The sequence below is a fragment of the Mytilus galloprovincialis genome, chromosome 9 (genome assembly GCF_965363235.1).
Source record: "Mytilus galloprovincialis chromosome 9, xbMytGall1.hap1.1, whole genome shotgun sequence".
Taxonomy (NCBI): domain Eukaryota; kingdom Metazoa; phylum Mollusca; class Bivalvia; order Mytilida; family Mytilidae; genus Mytilus; species Mytilus galloprovincialis.
The window spans coordinates 43,415,265-43,441,256 of NC_134846.1; the positions used below are offsets into that span (position 1 = coordinate 43,415,265).

General features: G+C 31.5%; 1 protein-coding gene across 3 annotated transcripts in view; it reads left to right on the forward strand.

The window, feature by feature from the left end:
* LOC143045047 (disks large homolog 5-like) overlaps positions 1-25,992 on the forward strand; it is a 74,008-nt gene that overhangs the window by 12,160 nt on the left and 35,856 nt on the right. For 2 of the 3 annotated variants that reach the window (XM_076217338.1, XM_076217337.1), the window contains exon 2: positions 9,514-9,576. In XM_076217338.1, coding sequence (XP_076073453.1) covers positions 9,514-9,576 — 63 coding nt within the window. Of the gene's footprint in view, positions 1-9,513; positions 9,577-15,502; positions 15,659-25,992 lie in introns of those variants that run through there. The other variant, XM_076217339.1, reaches the window with a different exon arrangement.

Genomic DNA, 25,992 nt, shown 5'->3' on the forward strand with positions numbered 1-25,992 from the left:
ATCTATTTCTGTCATATAAGAACTGAAGTGGAGTTTTTCTTATATGTTACCGTTATGAAACTGATTTTTGAGATTGTACTTCCATAAAGAAATAGAGAACCATCTAGGTCGTTTAATAAACATTTAATATATCTTGCCCCAGGGTTTGTTTTGGAAATTATGCGCATGCGTATAGTTTTCTTGACTTCAAGGGGTTTTAGATTGAATGGTTGCTCTGGATTCCCCACTCAGTTAATTAATTTATAACTCATGGGATCTTTTCTATGAATGTCTGCTATTGAGGGTTATTGTTGTTGCATAATTTTAAATCATATGCATCATTTAAATTAAAATAAATGTATTCCATATCGTAGAACACCCCTTCAGGCGAAATGGAGTCTTCCATATTATCGTTTCGAGTTGTCTCCCTTCCGGAAGTATCTTCCGTGAATTCTGAACCTAAACAAGACGTCGAGTATTAGCTCGTTCTGTCAATAAACGTCGTATTATATTAGAAAACGAATGCAATTTAAACCGATAAATGTGTACGGAAAGGAGTCATGATCACTGACCCAAAGGAAATTAAATATTTAAAGAGTTAGGAATGGGGTTCCTCCTAGAATTTACGTAGGAAAATAGGTGATAAGATACGAAGTGAAATACCTTCTCTCACTCTCACTCTTGAGTCTCAGTGACTGCTGTGGAAAGTAAACTTGGAATTGATAGTACAAAAATAAAACAAAATAGGCCTAATTACATTGTTCATACACTTTTATCCGGGTTTGGCTATTTTGTAACTATTTACATGTGCAGTTGAATTAGTTTTGAAAATAATTTATCCAGCTACATGTACATGTATACATGTGTCAATGAAACAACGGCAATCGTATCCCTCAGAGCAATCTGCTCTTTGATTTTTAGTATTACAGTTATCAAATAAGTCATTCCAGAGTTAGGGGACTTTAATTGTCAAACAACTAGGCAATTTTTCATATCCCATGTAAACTTAAACATGCATTTATGATTCATTATGCAATTTTTACACAAAGCTAGACTTCAAAGTTGTGCTACTTTTTTTTTTTTTTTTTTTAAATGTTATATGTTAGACTTGGTGTGATTTCACATATATATATACAAATTTTGATTCTTCAAAGTTTATTTGTACATGTAAACAAAACGAAGCAATGACTATTTTAAAACTGATACCTATTTCGTGTCATTTGTATTTGTCTGATAAAAAAAATATCTGGCATTTGTCAGGAAATTAATAAAAATGATTTTGGAGTTATTTCCCTTAGATCACTATGAAAAATTAATGTTGTCTTTTTGATGTTATTTTAAAATAGCTGTAAAATTTAATCCAGTCATTAATTATTTTGATTCAAATAGGGTTTACAAAAACCCAAGTTTTATTAGATTCAGAGTAATGCCCAGCTAGATAAGTAGGAAGTACTAGGTAAGACCATGTCTCCTGTGTAATATTGGGTATACTGGGTCAGTGTTCCAGGTAGGCCGTTTTCAGAGGGCGCGGCGCCCGCCCTTTTCCGAGTGGCGCCCTGTGCCCTTTTTACAGTTTCCAGGGCGCCCTGCCTTTTTTGAAGATCGATTGCATATTAATTTGCGTATTGATATGATACGCTAATTACTAAATTTTACCTGGGGAAAAGATTATGACTTTGTTTACCACCCCAAGCTAATCAATGGTTACAACTGGTGTCATAATCTGTTGTTGTAGGTAATCCGTTTATCGGATGGGTCATTAATGATCATCAACATTAATTCGTTCAAATAGAATCGGTCAGTCGGCAATTATCTTTGAAGAAATGTGCATACAACAACTTGGGCACAATTTGCGATGTTTACCGTAGTTTCATGGAAGAAACGTAATGACAGAAAGTTGGAAAACCATTATAAACTCGTTGAAGACATTGTTTTACTTGTTTTCTGTAAAATAAACAGAAAATTCAGACGTATTTGTCATTGACTGCCTTCATTTTTGATACGAAAATAACAAAATCAGCCGCCATATTGTGATCATATTTACATCATATTTACGTACTGTTTATAATCCTCCAAAGAAGGAGCACACCCGAATAAAGAAAGATAACTCCATCTGATTTTTTTCCTAGCATTGAGTAACCCATTTACATATTCTAAAATGTGTCTCCATACTTCTTGCTTAAGAATATATATGTTTAGGTATTTATTTTGAGTTATGGGAAAAGTTAAAGAGGGTCTTAGTAGCAGTGTTGGTAGGGTGCCTTGGTCATCTTTTTCTGTATTCTTTATTTTTGATACTATTTTTCACTGTTGCTTTATATCCTAAAATTGTGAATTTACTGAGCACAGCTGTTTTGTGCTGTATTGCCATCAAGCACAGCAGGGGTAGAAAGGTAAAACTGGTAAAATGTGGTAGACCATAGAAACAGTATGAAACAGATGATCTCCTTTCAAAACATACTGCATATAAAGTTCAACTGTGCCATTTTTAGCAATGATAAAAAAAACTTGTGTGACAAGCTGCTTGACAAGTTTTTCAGCCTTAAAAGTAGAAAGATAGAGTTCTATATGGGCTAAAGATGTTGTTCTTGTATAACCTGTGATTCAACGAATAAACACAAATGTTTGATTAACATCTTTTATTAAAATATGCCCTTTTCATATTATCATATCGCGCGTTAAATGCCCTTTTTCAAGATTGGCACCCTGCCCTTTTGAAAACCTAGCTGGAACACTGTGGGTGATATGAAATGCTTGTTTGGATCTTTAAGGGAAGTCAGTGATCAATTACAAATACATCACATAACATAAAAGATGTATATTTATATATGCATGTTTTAAGACACAATAGTTTAAATTAAAAGTTAACTTGATTGAAAATTATTTTAAAGTGTAAACGTAAGTGAAAGAATAGTTTCCAGCAACTTTTTAGACATACATGAGCACATATACACTAATGTGAAAAGTTTTCTCATTAAGTTATATCAATAATAAATATACGTATTTATTATATAGCTATTCTGTCTTAATTGGTGAAACTGTTAAAATGGGACCAAAGTATTCCTTTTATTTAATCATTACATGTTTATGACTAAAATTTTGAGTAAGCAGTTGTAAGGAAAAGGACTATTCCACAATGCTTGTTCATTGCTATTTAATGTGTTGAAACAAATTTAACATACTTTATACAAGTCACTAATTAATGAGGTCACTTTTAAAATATTGAGTAATCATTTATTCTGATTATAACAGTGAATGCATAATTTTTTCAGCAAAAGCTTCCTCATATAATAACCCCTTGAAACCAGTCTTTAATTTGGCACTAACAAGTAGTGAGTTCTTTTTTTATTAGCACTTACAAAATAAAAAACAAGAGAAACAGATAAACTTTTATTTGATTATAGTATTATTTGTTTTAAATTTTCTGAATGAAACTTTATATTTTTTCCTGAAAGGGACCTATTGAATAAGACTTATCATTAGGAGTTGTACTTAAATTTGAACACGACAGGTGCCATATTTGGATCAGGATCTGCTTCCCTTCTGGAGCACCTGAGATCACCCCTGGTTTTTGGTGGCGTTCATGTGCATAGGCTTTAATTTACACTGTTGTGTTTTTTATGCTGTTGTTTATTTTTTGGTCTTTTATTTTTTTGTTAGTTTATTTTCAACTTATGAGTTTGAATATTACTTTGGTAACCTTGGTTACTTTTGCATTCACTGAAGAAAATATTACATTTGTGATTCATGTTATTAAGATTTTCATGTCCCTGTGTAGCAGATTGGGCATTGAGTATTATCCTTGTCTGTCTGTACCGATCTGTACAGCTGTATATGTTCCAAATTTATTTCCATTCTCTAACTTTAGTTGGCCTCAAAATGCACACATGATGTTTTTATCATCATCTATTACCAAAAACTTTTACAAAAGATAACTATTGGCATCAAACATAGTAGTACCAAAACAATGATGATCCACTTTGAAAATAGGGTTGATGACTTATTTTTCGCTAATGTAGACTAGTTAAATCAGAAAGTTATACTCACATAAATCAAAAGAAATATATTCTGATAATCATATAAATGTCCAAACTTTTGGTTAAAATATATATCATGGTAGATGATACATTTTTGATACTCTGAAACATTGTTGATAATAAGGGTAGAAAACAGTTAACAGAGGAATTTCATGACCCCTTATAATAGGAGGGGGAAATATGTGTTATTGCAAGTAGACAATATACCTTGGAAAGTTCATTGATAAATGAAAAAATAAAATCACAAAAAAACTGAACTCCTAGTTAGAGAAACCAGTGCTGATCATGCAGACTCTGCAAGGATATTAAAGCAGATCCCAATATGTAAGCGTTTACAAGTTCAAATCTAATAAAAATCAGCTTGGTGTGGCCTTTAATTCATCTATAGGTACTGTATGTGAAATATTAAGATGTCTGTATTTATAATTTATATATATCCAGACTATTTATTATTAATAACATCTTCATTTTAGATGATGTACAGTTCTATTCATAAAATGTAATTACAGGTGATTTTCTTCTGTAAAAAATTTGTCACCTGTAGGGGGTTCTGTCAGGGATGAAAACATTCCTGTTCAGTGATCCGGAACTGACATTTACCCTAAGATCTTCACATGTATATGAAATATACAACTGGATGTACATTTCCAGTTTTTTGTGATACATTTTGGATAAAAATATGGATACTTTGACTGTAATTTATCAAATCTTATATGAATAATTAAGGTAAGGATATTACGAATTGCAATGTTATCTTGTGTAGATAATGTAAACGATCAAATAAGATGTTAGAAGAAATTTACATACTTATAAATATTTTATAGACGGCTTGGACATATGATTTAAATTTATAAATGGATGGGAGAGAGACCAACGCAAACATTACTTAAATTGAATGATCAATAAAATTGTGGAAAGCTTTTGCCATGGATAAAATTTGAAGAACTTTATCATTTATAAGGATTTAGCAATATGAATTTTAAAGTCATCTCATTATATTTCATGGTTGCATTATATCTCATTTGAAACTTTTATCCCTCTGAAGGGGAGTACTCCGTTAAGTTTTATGATTCAATTGCAGACTTAAATGACAGAGATATAAAAGTTGAGGTTTCAAAACCTCTCTAAAGGAAAAAGTAAATTTAGAACCAATTTATATATAATTAGATTCAAACAAGTTCAATATTGGCATGATTGTACTGCTTGGGGCAATCATAAATCTAGTGTTTGGGAATTTTATTGTCATGATATTTAGTTGTTTCAATTATGGTTTGTCTATCTCTTGCAATAAAGATTGTAAAAAAAAATTTAAATCTTGAGGATTAGATATATTTTGTGAACTGTGGAAACATATTTTTGTAGGAAACAATTTTCATGGATTAAAGAATTATTTTTTGTACATTTATTAATATTTAATTTTGTGGTTTTGCCAAAGTCTGCTTAAAAGCCAATGTAAATTTCTGTCAGCAGTTGGTTAAGCATTTGAATTCATCCTTCTTCTATTCCAACAAAACTTAGGAAATTTTGTATTCCACAAATAATAATGAATCCACTGCAGCATATAACTTGTATTAGGTCAAAGTCTGTGGCATAGTGGTGGGTTTAAGAAATATAACTTCCAACCTCACTGATTTAGTATATCTATACATCTATTAGTTTTATGTTAAAAGATAAATTGCATGACTCAAAGACATCAAATGTAATGGGGGTTGAACCATACTTTGACAGAATCTCTTCATGTTGAATGATTGGGGTCTCAGTACCATTATCCATAATCTGGCCCATTTGGCATTGCTTGACATATTTGATCAAATTTCTTCACCATGAAAGAGTTCCTGTTGATATGTTTATTATATTTCTCCCATATCAGATCTCTGCCCTATCACCCTTGAAGTTGGGTGGAGATTTAAACAATGTTGATTATAAAGCTATTGTGTGAGTATAGATATTCAGGTCACCTCACTTTTCCTTCTCTAATCAGCCATTCATAGTCGAAATATCTGTCTTGGTGTCTCTCCAGTTATTCATGTGTAAAAAAAATTGTGGTCTGGAAAATTTATGTGTGTCATCCTTTAGGAAAACATAACTTTATTTTGGTTACAGCCAATTTACTTCAGAAAATGGATATTGTTATTATTATGCAAAAGAAACTAGAGACTTGGTATTGTCACTGGATTTAATCTATTCCACTGGATTTAAATTTTCTTGACGTTAGTTTCAGTGTGAATGTTAATTTCATAGTCACAGTGTGGGAAAAACTATTTGTAACAACAGTCTGTTTCTATATAAGGCTGGAATAAGCCCAAAATAGTTCTGGATTTGTTTGTTACACATCTACAGGCAAGTTTTCATCAAAAAATTATTAATTTCATTTGATTAAATTGTAATTTTCTTTTTGTATGAAGCATACATTCGCAGGGAAAAGACATTTAACATTTGCATGTCTCTGTAATATTTTTGTGTTATAAATTTTAATATTAGTATATTATTCATGTAGTTGCAAGCAGAGGCAGATTGAAGGTGGACCTGGGTCCCCTTTTGTGAGGAAAATTATTAGTTATTTAGGGAATGACTGGAGCAGGCCCCCTCTTATTGCAGTCAGTGTGCAATGTTTCCAGATATTTGCTACTGTCAATTCTTCTGTGTCATCCTGTCTGTTCTCAACACTGTTAGAGGCAATACTTTGTCCAAGGATTGCTAGATGATTGAGAGTATTTGAACTCTTTTCATTTTGAAGGTCAGAGGTCAAAGGATAAGAGGAGAGAACTGATGAGCAATCTTGCATCATTATTTCGCCATGCTTAGGAGAGATTGAACCTATTTTGATTCAAGGTCAATGGTTGCTAAGACAATTGATTTCATAATTGGGGTGTAAGAAGATGCCATGATTATACACACTAAGTTTGCCCCAAAACTTTTGGGGTCTTACTTTCGATATTTTGTGCATATATTGCTGAGTTTTCATACTACCAGTAATAAATAGTCCAGTATTTCTGTGGATTCAATTGATTGGTCAATGTTCATGGGATACTGACTTCTGTGGATTTTATTGGTAAGGAAAAACCATGATTTTCACTTTTCCACTAAATACAAACTTTTAGTTAGTTTGTACTTTGATTGGAGCAAATAATGAAATCACAAAAGTTGGAAATCTTGAACTGATATACAGGTAGTAAAACACAAAAAAATGATAATGATCAATTAAATTTCATCCCTACATTTGCAAATCATATTATCAAGGATTACTTTTGACTAATTTATTCCTGGGGACTCAATTCGTGTACCTGGATACTCGCTCAGGTACTTAATTTTGTGCTTTTGCCAAAGTTTTGTACAAGACTGTGAGAGAAATTTATACTTTGTTGGACATTTCAATAAGTGGTTAGTTTATACCCAGGAAATCCAGGAAAATTAATACCCAGTGCATAGAAATAAGTCCAGAGTAATACATATATATTGCAAAATTTTTGATAAAAAGAAATTTGGTAAGCTGCAGGAGACTTTTTTGCTTTTGTTTCAAATTTTGGATCTATATTCTTACCCTGAAATTAAACTTATTTTGAATATGAGTATTCATATTGTGAGTAAATATGGGTATAATTTTCATGTTATTTATAGTTCATTAGATAAATTTTTAAAGGTTGAATGATTTATGGTGTTATTTTCCTTTTTATTTACAAATTTTATTGATCTTTAGCTAACTTAATAAGTGGGTGAATATATCCAAATACTCCAAACCCAGAGGCTTAATTTATGGTATTTATTTTTTAATTTAAAATGTGTATCAGCTTCTTTAAGTGGAATTTTAAATAATAATTTTCATGAATATTTTGTAACAAAAGATATGATTATACTTTAGAGTTAAGAATTTGGGACATCTTTTAAAAGCTTGAACATGTACTTTAAACAAGTGCGAGATAATAGCATTTCAAATTTTTGATGTCTTTGTTAAATGAATGATTTTTATTTTGAAGTATACTTTTAGCTTGTGAAAAGTAGAGCATAATGCTCTGTCAAGTATATTTAATTTGTTTTACAAGGTGAAACTTGTTTATATAGTTGGAAAAAGTTGTCAGTTGTAACTAAAAAGTTTTTACAGAAAATTAATGGATGTACAAATGTAACTTGAGAATGTTTATTTGACTAAAGAACCATAGTATTACATTACCTTTTTATGAAATTATATCTTTTATATGATTCATAAAGAAGTGAGTGTGTTTTAATCCTTCACTAGAGAACCAGCTAGGGTACATGATTTTGGAAAGGGGAAGTAATATGGAATATGTGTTATGAGCTTTAGTATTGGATTACACAATCTAACTTTCATATTGGTCTAAGCGATGATCGAGGTTGTGATTTTTAGACTTGCTGGTTGCAGATGTATTAAACACCTATCTTAACATACTAGGATTGCAAGTCATCCTTTGACGGTATATGGTTCTCTTCAGTGGCAGATCCAAAAATTGTAGGGCCAGTGGGGGCTCACTGACTGCCTATGAGGGTGCCCATTCCGGTCTTGCTTCAGTGATTCCCTATATAGGCAATTTTTCCAAAAAAAAGGGGGGCTCTCAGCTCTATGGCGTTCTGGGCTCCTCAAATCAATAAAAACTGGCCGCCACAACATAACAGACTGAGCTGAAAGTGGTTTTAATGGCTATAAACCAATACCGGTAGTCAAAATTAGGTTGACTTCAACATTTTACTGTTCTTTGTAAAAAAATTGTGAGTGACGGATTTTAGATTGACTTTGACTAGAAATCACAAAAGTTTATATGACAATGCAATAACTAGGCATTTTATACACATTCAGTTGGAAGATATTTCAGTTATTGTCTAGAATCCTGTTTTAGCATGCATTTATTATTGAGGTCGTTGTACAATGAAAATTAATGCTAGTTATATAATAATGATTTAAGAAAATATTGCAAACAAATAACTCCATCAAAGATGTTGATGCAATATTTTTATTTTTGCGAAATCTGTCTCAATATTAAACACATCAAAAAATTTTATAAATTGACAGTATTATTGCACTACTTTAAGGGCATTAGCAAAATATCTGTTTCATCATCCATAAGTCTGTTGAGAACGAAGGAAGTTGAATGCAAAATCACATTTAACTTAAGATTCACAAAGGAAATATGGATGGATAGTGTGTCTCAGATATAAAAACAGTCATCCTAAACTAATGGTAAGACATGAAATTTGAGGGATTAAGTCATTACAATAGAAGTTGGAAGATGTGGTATCAGTGCCAATAAGACATTATCTCCATCCAATTCACAATGTGTACAAAGCAAACCATTATAGATAAAAGTACGGCTTTTAACACAGAGCCTTGACTCATACCAAACAGCAACCCCGAAATGACTAGTGTAAAGCAATTCAAACAGGAACACCAATCGTTTAACTTGTAAAAAAAAAAACCAAGACGTTTTTAATGAAAAATTGAAAGGTTTTTAAAAAAAATAAGGAATTTTCTTTTATTTTTTTTCAGATTCTCGCTCACTGTCTCTTGCATCCTCAGAGGAAGATATACTTAACCAATCCAGCACAACAGGTAATATATACATCACCTTGACCTTGTAACCTACTACAATGTATCATTCATACTTGATCTGTCACAAGCAGCAAAACATGCTAATAGTCAGTATAGTAGATCTCTGTTAAGGTGGTACCTAACACTACAGGGAGATAACTGTAAAGTCAGCTAAACGTTTTAATTACGTTGTGTTGTAAAGGGAATATTAAGGTTCTCAATGATCAAAATTGGTGTTTATCAAACTGCTATATAACCAGTGTAATTTTTCTGACAAAACGGTTGGTTCAAAATTTTTGAAATTTTTATATTTTTGTTAAAGGGTCAAAGTAAATACTTTGTCAAAATTTTATTAAAATTAAACTAGCCAAATTAATTTTAGTGAAAGTGTTAGGTACCACCTTAAAAAACAAACAATCTGCTATTGTAAATATCCATTAAGAAACTACTAATCAATCTGTGTATATCTCTGCAAAGTAACCTACATTCAATCTAAACCCATGTCAGGTAAGCATCCTACAGCTAATCTACTACAGTCAGTCTATGTATACCTCCTTAAAGCACCTAAACTCAATCTCACTGATCTTCTTTAATTAAGTGATATACAATCAGTTTTAAAACACAGATCTTTTTTTGTAATATGCAATCAGTTGAAACCTTTATAAAGCAACCTGCAATCAGTCTTAAGTAACCAAAATTCTGAAATTTTATTCGTTTATTTGAAATAAAGTCTAGGAATTTGTATTGAATAAAAGACAATACCTAAGTTTATGCATACTGTTATACCACTGTCCCAGGTTAGGGGAGGGTTGGGATCCCGCTAACATGTTTAACCCCGCCACATTATTTATGTATGTGCCTGTCCCAAGTCAGGAACCTGTATATTCAGTGGTTGCCGTTTGTTTATGTGGTACATATTTGTTTTTCGTTCATTTTTTTACATAAATAAGGCCGTTAGTTTGTGGATAGTTGTCTCATTGGCAATCATACCACATCTTCTTTTTTATACAGTTTAAACTTGCAGAACTTTGATGATATTTGATACAAATATATTATCAACTTAACAATTTTATTTGAAAATCAAGAAAAAATTAAAATCCTTAAGTTCAATTTGCAACATTTAGCTAGGAGTAAAGAAAATTTAAGATCATGACCCCTAGTGACCTGATGCATTGTTTATAATTAACTTGGACAAGGCCATTTTGCATTGTTTACTCTTAAACAAACATTGACCTAAAACTATCATGTATAATTTATTCTGACTGCTGGACATAGGTTGATGTGGCTTGCTTTGTCAGGTAATTGTTTTATTTGATGTCTGGATTTGACTGTGATTGTAAGTGACCCACCTGTGAGATCAAAGGGAAGTAATCCAGCAGCATCAAGAAATTGAATTATGTCCCTTGTTTTCTTATACTCCAGAATATGAAGAAACTTTTGGTACAGACATTTACATGTCATAGTTGTCAAATAATAATGTTTGTGTTTTAATTTAAGACATTTGTTTCTTTTAGTCTATCATTAAATATTACATCATGGATATAGCACTTCTGTCATTGTCATGAAAAAAATAAAATAGGTAATGCTAAATAAGCCCTGATCAAACCATTACCTGTAACTGATAGACCTAAGTAGTGTACAGTTGACAAGTAAATTGAGAACACTGCAGTTTCTGTCTTTCATATCTACTTTTAGCTTACAGTTTTAAGTAGGAACTTAAAAATCTTCCTTCATATTGAAGATTCAGTACTATTCAGTCTATCCTGTATTCTTTCTCACAAATCTTGCATACTCTTGCATAAACATTTGTAATATAGATCTTTTCACTTCTGAGGAAATAGTATCCTTGATCCAATCAAATTGCAATTGGATCATGCATGTTCACTCTTAAGGCCACTTGAAATCAGTTCTTCTTCTTCAAAAAAAAAAAAAACAGAAGGAAGGCAAGAAAATTTTGCTAAATTTCTTTGAAATTTCGAATATTTTAGAGAAATATTTCAGAATGTAAATTGAAATTAGAGACAGAAGAGATTATGTACATCATTTGTAAATTGGAATTGGAACTGCATTGTTATTGTTGTTGAGACTTGAGCAGGTTATAAGTTCACTGACCACATAGATTAGAGATAAAAGACTATATAAATGTTACATGACATTTACTGGACAGTGGGTGGGTGGGGTCAGATCCAGAACATAAAATACAAGAGTTTAGAGATGGGTTTACAACAAAATATAAGTAATATTTGTAAATAGCACAGGTCAAGGATATACAGTATTGCTTCTATTCCACATAATGGTTTTTTTTCATGACCAGAGCAATGTCTTCTTTTTACTAAATATAAAATCAGCTTAACTAAATGCATTTGATATATTCAGAAATGAATTCCTATTATAACTATTGTAGATCTCTAAGGATATACAGAATAGTGTCAGATGTCAAATTTATGCACTTATGATCACTTATTGCTGAATATTGTAAGGTACATACAACTGGTTTATATCGAGTAGCACTTCATACTCTTCAGTTCTCTTCAAGCAGTGATTTTGCTAGCGCTCGTCACTTTCGTATTTTACGAAAGGGTTTTCTCATTGACGAAAGTATTTCAAATCAATTTCGTCACTTTAATTTTGAAAGTGTAAAAAAAAATTCGCAATAAAAACTGTAAATCTACCTGTCTTCATGTTTTTGACAAGTTTATGACCTCCAGGTAATTAACATTTTTAACAGGTGTTACAAGTTGTGATTACAACTAATCCGCTTATCGCCATCGGATGGGTCACTAATCCGTTAATTATTATTAAACCCTATAATTGAATGACCATCATAATTATTTCCCCAGGAAAATCAGCCAGTCGGCAAGTCATTTCAACAATCAGGAGTTTAGTTTCGTCAATTAATCAAAAATGTAACAACCCGGTCAGTTCGCATTTGAATTTCAATATTTTTCCAACGATCTGAAGTTCATTTGTCGTAGATTCGTCATTCGAAGGCATTTTCGTCATAATTGATTTAAATTTTCATCAAAAAACTTTCGACAATTTCCATTTAAAATAAAGAACTTTAATGTGTTTATTCAAAACTTTCACGAGTTAAACAGGTGCTTCCTGTATTGTATTCTTACGCATGCGTGAAAGTATTCTTTTGACTATTTATAGACTTTAAAAAAACGTAAAATACGAAATCATTTAATTTAGATCAATTAAACGAGAGAGACAAATATCTCTTACTAAAGGAATTTAAATAAAAAAATGATAATTTCCTGATGAATCCAGACTCGTTTTGAATTTATTATCCACGTGTCACTTCCCGTTTTTGTTTCATTTTAAAACCGAAAGTAGTAAACGTGATCTATTGTTGATTTGTTTACAACCTACTTTCAGTCATTATTATAGTTCCAAAAAGGATTTTACACATTTCCAACTTGAAAGAAATGATTCCAAATATCGATTTAGACCTTTTATATTATATGGATAATGATTATGCAGTGAAATAATCATTGCAAGTTAATTTCTGCTGTGAATCCTTGTTTAAAAAAAATAGAATCCAACTTTTGTTGATCAGGAATGACCCCTGGAACAAACTGAAGAGAAATTGTGAACTAAATTTCTGGATTCCATGTCAGAATCTTTCATAATAATGGCCAATACAGTCAAATCATACAATAACTGCCAATCATGCTGGTGCCTCAATCCCTTAAAATCTGACAAAGTCAAAAGATGAAGCTAGTAATATGCATCATTGGCCCCTTGCTTTTACACAAAATAAGGTTGATTTTAATAGCGCGCAAAAGTGACTAAAGCCCTCAAAATCCTAGCTTAAACCCTGCTTCAAGTAACTGAATTCGTTTGAGGCCAAATGAGTGTATCCACCCACTGCTAGTTGACAAATATCCATGTAACTTGGTATGTAGGTGCATCTAACATCTATGAGATTAAACTGCTTACCACAATATTGTGGTGATATGACCATAACTTAAAGTTATGATTCACTGGTTAGGGTCATTTTACATTTCCAATCTGCACCAAAATTTGCCAATATTTTTCTTCTGTGTATAAACAAACTTTTTGCTAACATTAACAACCTACTAGTCTCATGAAATTGTTACTAGTCTGAGGCATAGGACTAGTGGCCAAGGGTGCAAAATGCATTTTGAGTTAACATTTGGCAGAGGAAACTTCTTTAATTTTCTCAGATGGCAAACAAACATAAAAGTTCACAGTATCTGCGGTTGTTAACCAGCCATCAAATTGTAGATAATCTTGACCTTCTTTTTATGCTTCATTGACTTTTGTGTATCCTAGTCTGTGTTCTAGCAGCAAGCCTTGGATTTAAGGGCACAAAGTTGGGGTTTCTTGTATGAAAAGGGACAAAGTTCATGATGTTTAAAGTTAAAAAGATGAAATAATTAAATAAGTTATGTATTTATGGTATAATTCAAGGTTTGTTAAAAGCTTTATTTTGGGTTATTTAAATGATTAGTTTGCATTGAAAGTAATTATTTTCCTTCAGGAAGTAGGAGAGATGTATTTTTATATACGTTTGTTGGCCTGCTGTCTTGTTGAAATATTCTCGTCATCACCTTTTAAATTAGTTAATTTTGTATCTTTGTAAAACCCAATGAAGAGAAAAACACGTTTTGAATTTCCTGAAGGAATTTATCGGAGATTACGTGTAAATCCTTTAATGATATCATAGATTTTTCCAATATATTTCTGAAACACAATGCTTCGTAATCATAGGATTTCATTATGGAATAAGTTTCAATTAAGAAAAAGGCTTTAAGGTTGTCTGACTAATTTAATTGCTCACGACTTTTTCAAATACGTAAGGTATTATGTTTATAATGAAGACAGGTTTTAAATAGTAATGGAAGTAAAATATTCATGTCGAGTATCCAACTCTTTGTGTTAAATGTATTTCTGCTTGATTCGTTAAAAGAAATAATTATCTAGTTTACGTAATTAATTTGGGACGACATTGATTTTACCATAAAAAGCCAGTCCTGTGTACTAGTTGTAGGAATTGCTCCATATGGACGTATGAAGATTTGATTGACAATATATATCATAAAATGTCAAAATGGTTATGAATTTAAGATGAATCAGTTTCATAACTGATTTTATATGTTACATGTTGACTCAGGAAATCCAATTACCAGATCGTGTATTGGCCGGTTGGGTTATCATTTCCAAAAGTAATTGGATACATATATACATGTTTATATATAAGTGGGAGTCATTTATTGCAAGATTATTACATGTACATGTAAAAAAATTTGTATAAACCTTGAATGGCTGGAGAGGATTTGAAGCATATGAAAGGGTCATGTACTTTTGTAGCTTAGAGGCTTTGGTTTGTTTACGTTTTGTTGTGAAGTCAGTTTGTGGTAGAATATGGCTTTGTGCGTATGCAGTGTAACATGCATGTTAATGTAGATTGGATGAGACTTTTTCACTCCGTCATCACTTGACTTTGTTATCTCAAAAGTGAAATAGAAAAACTAAAAAATCGTCAAAGTACATGTATTACATGTAGCAGTGTTTTTGGTAGTTCTTCAATATTTTTTTCTATGTTTTTTATGATGAATTGTCGTTGATTATAATCTAATGTTGGGATTTTACATCTGAAAATAGTTCTTAGACAAAACATTTGACTGCCTTTAAGATAATCACAAACTTTTTCTGCAGATTTATATACATATACATTGAATTGTAATGAAAACATTGGATAATCAGTTAAATTATTTTCTTAACTTTACAAAGAACAAATAATACTTTCAAACAAGATAGACTTTGTGAATAGTGGGTTTGTTTCACATGCAGTGGATTAAAAGATAAAAGGAAAGTAGATTTTGTGGTTGATCTGCAATGTTTATCAAACAAACTGAGTGAATGTTTAGATTGAAGGATTTTGATGTGTAATATGTGTAATTTGGAGTGAACTATCTAGGTCAGGCGAATCTAAATACAGCTAATAGCTTTGCACACTCAGACAGATGTTTATAGCACAACACAACCTGGTTTCTTCACCAGATTCTGTGTAATTTAGACATGGACTCGCAAAATGCCAGGAATTATGGATTTATGGTCGGATTTCATAGGGGTAAGTCCAGCTGCATGTAAATTGTTTGATTGTCTTGTAGTTTGTTTTAATGAAGGGTGGATTATAATAATTTTATCTTTTCTTCTTGCATGTAAAACTGATTGGACTTTGACCTAGGCTGTTGGTGCAGTCGATGAGGTTTTTGTTTTTTTCCTATGGAGTTAAATAATGGTTTCTCAACATGATTTTTTTTTTTTTTATATGTTTGGAAACTTTCCTTTCAAATTATTTTTAAGCCAGCTTTCTTTTTGGTGATTTTATTTAATAGAAGTTACTTTACTGTTATTTCAACTTTTATTCAAGGATTACCAAATTTCATACATTTTTGGGGTTTAAGTTAACCACAAATTTAAATGATAAACAAAATTTAACTTTTTCTTTAGGGTTGTATTCAGACTTCAGCAAATCTTTGAAATTAAGTATTCACTAAAATACTATCTTTTTCTTAATCCCTGAAAAATTGGTACCATACCCAGGAACATTCAAGAATCCACAAAGGTGTCTTCCATATAAGTGTGACATTAAAAATGATTTTATGGAAGTTTTGAAATAGGAAATGTCATTATGATTTTGCTTATTCAAATATAATATAATTACGTGACAAGCTTGCAAGGTCTAATTGTATGATTGATTGTACGTTACCCAAATGTACCTCAAAGGTAAAAGAACAGATTTCTTGGCTTAAATTGTTAATGTAGTGTTTTCAAGATGAAAAAAATGATGTATGATCATTACTGTTCATATTATTTCGCCACATTCCCAATTAGTGCTGTTGAACTTTAGAGAACCTTGAACTCTATGTACTTCCTGTCTGGAGGTACAGAATCAGTAACCAACTCTACCTCAATACTAAGTATTGTTGTGACAGTTATTGTCATGTATTTGTCTCATCAACATAGAGAATATTAGGTTTATCTGATTTATCATAATAATATTTCTTCAGATGTAATACTCTAAAAATCGTCTTCCATTTTCTTTTTCTTTGGATTTGGTGGAGGGAGAAATTATAAATATTCATGAATTAGAAAAATTAAGAAACAGAAATTCAATGTTTCTGCATATGTATATCTTTCCAGTGCAATTGACATGATTAACAAAAGTAATATTTTTTCTAAAAACCAGAGTAAAATTTATCGTATCTTTTATGGTTCTGTTTCCTTTAAAATAGCATAACTTTTAAACTTTATTTTCAAGATCAGTATGATTTACTAAGTCAGATTAAGAAATAAACAATTAAAATAAGTAAAATAATTAATAATTTATCAAGTGTCAAATATATGATCAAACAATATATATATATACAACAATTCATAATAATTAATAAAAAACCAGAGATCAAATATCCAGCCTTAGAATAGACTTAATATATGGAGACACTCAAATGATTTTGTTGTTTGTATATATATCCTTGTGCTATAAATAAATATACCCACAAGTACTCTTGTAATTTTATTGCATAAAATACATTTGGAGTGGTAAAAGTTTGTACCTTCCAGATATTTATGTCAAAAAGTTGTGAATCAGAGAAATTAACTCAATAAAAAACAACTTCAAACCCTTAGGATATGTTGTATATATCAGGGTAAATTATGTAAACAAACAAAGTTTGATTAATGTTTTTATTGATATCGATTTATGATAAGTTTTGTTGATCTTTTATTTTATTGTCAACCCTCAAGATCTCTAAGGAATTGTCTGAAATTTAGGACATCTGTGGATCTTGAATTGTGAAGGTAAAAGACAGATGATTAGTCAGAATTGTTCTTTATTATAAAAAAATACCCCATCTCTGTTCCATTTTTGTGGGAAATGACATTAAATTAAAAAAATATTGATTTTCAGTGTCATTGACCTTTGCTCAATAACCTGTGAGACCATATATTCAACTGTTAATTAACTATTTGTTGACTATTCTCAATTGTTTAACAAAAAGAGGGAAAATTCAATTCATTCAAGTTTTCATATATTAACCTAATCTATTCAGTTGAAATGCTACTGTACATTTTAAGTATAAGAGGACCTTCTGTCTATTCTGTGATAGTTATGGTAAAAAGTGAATATGTGGTCAAAATGTTTTAGCTTGGTCCTAAAGAGAATTTATCAGGTAACATGTAGATATTGTTATTTGATAAGTCTGTTTAGGAATATGAATATGAAATATTTGCCACTGGAAATACTTAGCCAGTAACAATTAATCAATATAACAAAACTGAATTAATGACTAAAGGTGGAAATATCAATCAATTAGAAGTCAACATAGAAGAATCTGACTACAGAAAATATCATGTTTTACAGTGATTAGTTATCTATTTTTTGTATTTCATAAAAATATGAACAAAATATCAAGCTTAATTGGTCCTAACGATATTCATTAAAGGACTGAATCATAGTCTAACTAATTGTATGACTTCCTGTTGTATTAAATTCAAAGCAAACAGAACAACTATGTATTGTGTAGGTTTACTTTATAAAAAATTGATGATCGATTAAATTTGTCCTTGCTCATGTTGCTGTAGAGATTAATTTTGTCCTTGCTCATGTTGCTGTAGAGATTAATTTTGTCCTTGCTCATGTTGCTGTAGAGATTAATTTTGTCCTTGCTCATGTTGCTGTAGAGATTAATTTTGTCCTTGCTCATGTTGCTGTAGAGATATATACCGGCATGATGTTGTTGGGTGTGAATACCGAATTTTAGGAAGCAAACATTTGACTTTTTAGGATTAAAAAAAAATTGAGTATGGAAATGGGGAATGTGTCAAAGACACAACCCTACCAAAATGTTATACAGACAAAACCCAATACTAGAAAATAACTAGAATAAGGATTGCCTTTTTGCACCAAATTGCAGAACTGGTACTAATTTGACATAGGGTTTGAAAATTGTGCAGATTACAGCAGCTTTGTCAGAAAATTGTGGTAGTTTTATCTTTACACTACAGTACAATATGTATGGTGCTGAGAAATACAAACTTTATCATAGAATCTGTATAGACATAAGATAAGACAGCCAGATGTGCAGCTCCAAACAACATGGATGGCAGATGTGATCTTACCACCAATGGAGTATAATCACCTTCTTCCTATCTTGTCAATTATAAAATAAGTTTCAGAAATTAACAAGTATACAACAGAATTGGCTTATCTTACACTGTGATGAAGTGTTTGCTGAATTATCTGTTCTGTTGTTGTGTAACTCAGCTTAAACTGCTATCTTCGTAATTTTTTTATCTACTATTCATACCCACAAAGGGGTCAAGTTTAAAGAACCATACAAGATTCCAGAAGTATGAGATATGACCTAAGAGGGTGTTAGTCCAATTCAGTGTATCTAATTTACACCATGATAATTGTTCATGCACATTTGTAGCTCTCAAGGTGGGGCCTTGTTGACTCTGTTGACTCAGTTGACATAATTTATCTACTGTATATCATGTATATGTAGCCTGTCAACACATAGGTTGTCAGTTCCTTACCCCACACATGGCAGGTGCGTTTGACTCCAATCTTATTTACTAAGATTGCCAGTTTTCACAGGGTTGGCAAAGTATTACCCGCCCGGGAAAACCCAGGTGGGAATTCCCGGGTTTTCCCGGGCTGGGCAATACTCCCAGAAATTGGTAATACTGGGTAATACTGGGCAATAAGACTTTTTAAGCTTATTTTAACACAAAATAGTGGAGTCTTATTGTAGTTTCATAGTATTATAGCTAAATACAATGTACATGTATATACATTTTATACAGATAACCATTGAGAGTCATGTTTCTAGAAGATTGAAAATTTAATTTCATTCTTTTCTCCACTACTTGTACATGTTGTATGTAGGCAGAATACATGTATTGTTTCAACTATCCAAACTTTTAAAAAAAATGCATTTTATAGCAGTGTTTATGTGAATTATAAATTTAAATGTCTATACAATCATATTGCTAAATAAACACCCTACAGGGTCAAATCATTAACCCTTATAGAAATGAAAAGGCTGAATATTGTTATATAAACATATCAATGTCCTAATCTGAATAATTACTTATTAATTAATGATGTACATATAAATTATGCAAAAGTAATTATTCTTACATTTTCTTGTTAATTCTTAATGTAAGATATATACATTTGAAAAATGAATTCTTTGAATTTATTTTAACAGTTTGACCAATCTAGACAAGAGGGTGATTTAATAGACTTTCAGAAGAGAATTATTAATAAAGGCCTTTTCTATTAATATTTGTGTGATGTGTGCCTACATGTTTACTTGTCTCGTAGTTGCAAGAATAGTACTTTTTCAAATGTATATACACTTGTGTTATCACTCTCAAACAAGTAAACTAATTTATAAATCAAAATGTGTTTATAAATATCTTAAATGTATTGCAATTGAGTTTGATCACTGAATCCTCTTTAAAATTCAGGCCAGTATTTTATATTACCCAGTATTGCCCAGTATTACCCATTTAAACCCAGTAAAACCCGGGTTTTCCCAGTATTTCCCACTGGGCTGGGCAATACTCATAAAACCCGGGTTTTTGCCAACCCTGAGTTTTCATGATGCCAAGCTCAGTGGTTCTTTCTGGGCACTCTTGTTCCCTCCACCAGTGAATGTCAAACACACCTTACAACAAGCAGTTTCTTGACAGGCTAGAGATGATTGAAGATATACAATACTTAGACCACCATTTCATTGCATCCTGTGATACTCTTTCAGCTCCTCCCAAATTAACCTTATCCGTGCATTAATTAAATTTGCTAAAGTATAACCCCTATATTTCTACTTTCTTTAGTCTTTAGGGTAAAATCTAAAGAATTTATATTCAAGCCAAATTTTTATTTTTGTGAAAGACTTTCATGTCAAAACCAAGCTCATAATCTTTATTTTACCATTTAGTTGATGTATGGTATAATATCTGATAGACCTAATGTTAAAGTACAAAAGAAATATTTAGAATATCCATTAGCTAATATCTTTGAGTGGAAATCTCCCGTCCTTAGATCATGTAGCTTTGTACTATATAGCATTGACCTTTCTTCAACAGATTTTGTACTGTGACGTCAAACTTACATTATGATAGAAGATGATTCTTCTTTGTAGTATCTAGTTTAAATTTTTTTATTCATGTAAAGCTTAAAAGGCTATATCCATGTAAGCCTTAAAAAATTTTCAAACGCTTTCAGAACCAAACTTCTGTGAACTGTTTGTTTAAGTTAATTGCAAGCTTACAATTTCGAGTTGGCAAATGTTACTACATTTTAGATCAACACAGCTATTTTGTAGGTGATTTATGAGCCTAATGAAGATTTATTGAACATTTATATTTTCTAGAGGAGTCAAAAAACTGTGTTTTATGGGTGCATGTCAGATGTAGCCAAAATTGCAGCAGTAATGTAGCACTAACTGAAAGTCATTGTAATTTATGATACATTTGAAGTTGAACAGAGTTTAGATAATCATATCATCAGCTTATCCCACTTTTTGGGATCCAGGTGACTTGATCTTTTGTAATGTCTTGAAAAAGGATAGCAGTCATGGTTATAGAATGAATAGACAAATTTCTTAAGAACATTGTCATGTACATGTATCTGTGTTTTAAGAAGAGCTTGAATAATTTGAAAAAGATTAACATTTACCATATATAGGGGCCGAACCTACCACAGTATGAAAGATGAAATTTAGGGATCTTGCCTACTGTTTTAATAGTAGCATTGGTCTACTAGACCTCAACCGAAGAGAATTTCATGGGGAATTATCAACATTTTTGCTGAAAAATCTCTAAAAAAAAGTTTTGTTCATGTGTGATCTGTTGATCATTGAAAAACTCTTCTAGTACGATTTGTATTTGTGTGAAAATTATCTGTGATTTGTCATCTTACAGCCTTTGATAGCTGACAATTAGGTATGCATACAGTTGCTTACTTACAGATATCGATCATTTTGTGAATTTGTCTCGTTTTGATAGTTGTTCCATTTATTTTGCGCAAAATGAAAAAGAGTAATCTCTCTACACCTTGAACTGTGTCTCAGTACGAAGTCAGTTGTAATTGTCAAGGTTGCATATAATGAGGAAAACAAAAATTATTGAAGGTGAAATTACTATTAGATGCCAAAAATATTTTTAATAAGTATATTGGCTAATTAACGATAATTACAACATTGATGATGTATAACCTGGTTGACATAGAGAAGTTTGCTGCCTCAGACATTTTTATAAATCAGGGTGGGCCTGAGTCATAAAATACATTAAAATTGTAAACTTTGCTGTTGATGCTGTCAGAGTTAAGCTTCATTGCATTTTCTCTGTGAGCCTTTCCAATATATCATGCTTGCATTGAAGGCTGAAAATCATAAATTTTGTCTCTGATGTTATCACTTGTAAGCAAGTTTTCTAACCTTTATAGCTTTAAAAAATGTTGACAAACTAACTTTGTTCTTATTCTATTTTTCTTTCTAACTTGAATTATATTGGGAATAGGTAGGTTGCAGTTGGTCTCATTGGATTTTATATAATTTGTATTTCTTTAAATCAAAATTTTACACAACCTAGCTAATAAGTCTGTTTTTTATAAGTCTGTTTTTTGTTTTACAATCTCTTTTAAGGTGGTGCCCAACACTTTTACTTAAATTAATTTGGCTCGTTTAATTTTCATAAAATTGTGTCAAAGTATTTACTTTGACCCTTTAACAAAAATATAAAAATTTCAAAAATTTTGAACCAACCGTTGTATCAGAAAAATTACACTGGTTATATAGCAGTTTGACAAACACTCATTTTGATCATTGAGAAGCTTTATATCCCTTTAACAACACAATGTTATTAAAACGTTTATCTGATTTTACAGAGTTATCTCCCTGTAGTGTTAGGTACCACCTTAATTCAACAATATCTTGGTCTTTTTTTTATGAAAACACTTGAGACAGAGGGCTTTCAAGTGATGCAATTGGATTTAAAACTACATGTACTTGTTTTAAGATTTGCACTTTAAAACAGACAAAAATGGAGTTCTTTAAGATTCAAGCTGAAAAGAAAAGACTGTCCTAATAAGGTACTTGTTACAATGAATATATACACCCAATCTTTATATTTTGAAAAGTAGGCGAAAAATGAATTTGTGACCCAGAAAACAATTGCATTATACATGTTATAACTGCACTCAACAGAACAGCTGAATTGTAAGATGTTCTAATTTTGTTTGTATACCTACTTTATAAAAGACGAATTTTGATTTCTCTTTTTACTTAGAGATAACCTGAGTGTTTGGTGATTTCTGTGTAATGAGATTTAAGTTTGATATAATCAGTTTAGTTTCCATCTGGTTGATGAGGTTTTGAGGCTCTTCAATTTGAACAGCATTGCAATTTTCGATATATTATTGAAAAATACAGTGGATAAGTTATTGTATTTGTTGGATACAAATTGTCATGGATTTCTTGTGTGTAATGAAGTTAACATTGAATTTAAAGTGGTACCTAACACTACAGGGAGATAACTCTGTAAAATCAGCTAAACGTTTTAATTACGTTGTGTTGTTTAGGGAATATTAAGCTTCTTGATGATCAAAACAAGTGTTTGTTGAACTGCTATATAACCAGTGTAATTTTTCTGATAAAACGGTTGGTTTTAATTTTTTGAAATTTTTTATATTTTTGTCAAAGGGTCGAAGTAAATACTTTATCAAAATTTTATGAAAATTAAACAAGCCAAATTAATTTTAGTCAAGGTGTTGGGTACCACCTTAAAGGTTCAATGTGATGTTCAATTGATTTTTTTGCTGTATGGGATAAAATCACATTATCATGGAAAACACATTTTTTTCCCCATGATCAGCGAAAAATTTGGGACCTACTGAAATAAATTATTCCACAGTACATTTGAGGAGAGATAAAAAAAAGAAAAAACACCTAAAAAACAAAATAACAAATATTGCAGTTGTCTTGGAAAGTTTTTTTTACACCTGAAAATATTTAGATCAGAAAAATGAAATGGATAATTTGAATCTTGTTTTTATGTGTACCAAAAGGGAAATTTTAAATATATATATCAAGCATAAAAGCATACAAGTGAGGTCTAAAGATGAAACTTTCCTCATCAATAGCTGCCAGGAAATACCTGAACATTTTATATATACAGTGTTATTTTGTTGATTGAAAGCCAACACTTCAGCTTTTTTGTGTTGAAGATCTTTTAAAATTACTCATTATCATAGTAAAACTTTCCCCTGATCTGTAAGTTAGCCTAGTTTTTAGGTCAGTATCCTAAGGGTTTTATAGAAGATGGTAAACTAATTGTCCTGTGACCTGGTGACCTTTAATTATCCCTAATTACCTTTACATCTGTTGGACCTCTATGTAGAGCCTCATTATGACTTTGATACTCAATAATATATTGATGATATTGGCCCCAAGCCAACATTTAATGTGTTCTTCTGGTATCTGTCCATTTTGTAGTATTTTTACAGAACTTTTGAAAAAACAGAGCAATCTATAACACATTGAAATTTGATTTAGAGAGATTTTGAAACTAGTTAATGTGTTGTCATTCCCCCACTTGTTTTAAAGGTCACTAATATGGTAAATAAACATATCGGTACTTGATACATGTAGCGTTGAAAGTTTGAAATGTAGACTTTTGAAACTGTGTGTTGATACCTGAAAGTATGTATACATGTATATGTTTTTCTTTTTTACTTGGGTATGGAAGGCTTAAGGTTATCTTTGAGACTGAGCAAGGACTCATAGACAGCAAAAAAAAAATATCAAATATAATTTCAATCACACAAACCAAAATGTTGCAACACTGCAATATAACTTTACTATTAAAGTTAACATGGATAAGAATTATTAGTCTAGCAGTCCATATAAATTGTGTATGTTTAGGTCTTTAGTTTCCTATGTAGTGTTTGTGTACTATTGTTTGTCTGTTGGTCTGTTTTTTTTTAGCTCACCTGGCCGAAAGGCCAAGTGAGCTTTTCTCATCACTTGGCGTCCGGCGTCCGGCGTCGTCGTCCGTCGTCGTCGTCCATCGTCGTGGTAAAATTGTTCATCAGGTCAAGATCTATCTGCCCTGAAATTTTCAGATGAATCGGACATTCCGTTGTTGGGTTGCTGCCCCTGAAATGGTAATTTTAAGGAAATTTTGCTGTTTTTTGTCGAGCCTGCAACTTTTGGTGCAGAAAGCTCGACATAGGGATAGTGATCCGGCGGCGGCGGCTACGGCGGCTACGGCGGCGGCGTTAGCTAACTTCTTAAAAGCTTTATATTTTAGAAGGTGGAAGACCTGGATGCTTCATACTTTGTATATAGATGCCTCATGTTACAAAGTTTCCGTCAGTCACATGTCCAATGTCCTTGACCTCATTTTCATGGTTCAGTGACCACTTGAAAAAAAAGTTCAAATTTTTTGTAATGTTGAATTCTCTCTTATTATAAGTAATAGGATAACTATATTTGATATGTGCGTACCTTGCAAGGTCCTGATGTCTGTCAGACAGTTTTCACTTGACCTCGACCTCATTTCATGGATCAGTGAACAAGGTTAAGTTTTGGTGGTCAAGTCCATATCTCAGATACTATAAGCAATAGGGCTAGTATATTCGGTGTATTGAAGGACTGTAAGGTGTACATGTCCAACTGGCAGGTGTCATCTGACCTTGACCTCATTTTCATGGTTCAGTGGTTATAGTTAAATTTTTGTGTTTTGGTCTGTTTTTCTCATACTGTATGCAATAGGTCTACTATATTTGTTGTATGGAATGATTGTAAGGTGTACATGTCTAGCGGGCAGATGTCATGTGACCTTGACCTCATTTTCATGGTTCAGTGGTCAAAGTTAAGTTTTTGTGTTTTGGTCTTTTTATCTAATACTATATGCCATAGGTCAAATATATTTGGTGTATGGAAATATTTAATGATCTTTATGTCAGTCGCGCAGATTTTATTTGACCGTGACCTCATTTTCACGGTTCATTGCACAGTGTTAAGTTTTTGTGTTTTGGTCTATTTTTCTTAAACTATAAGTAATAGGTCAACTATATATGTTGTATAGAAGCATTGTTAGCTGTACATGTCTGCCTGGCTTGGTTCATCTGACCTTGACCTCATTTTCAAGGTTCATTGGTCTTTGTTTAGTTATCTTGGTTAATGTTAAGTTTATGGTACAGTTGTTATAAAACTTAGCTTTTTACTTAGGACTATCAACATAATATCAATGATTAGTATAGAAGGCGAGACATTTCAGCGTGTGCACTCTTGTGGTTATTATCTTGAATATTATTATAGATAGAGATAAACTGTAAACAGCAATAATGTTCAGCAAAGAAAGATCTACAAATAAGTCAACATG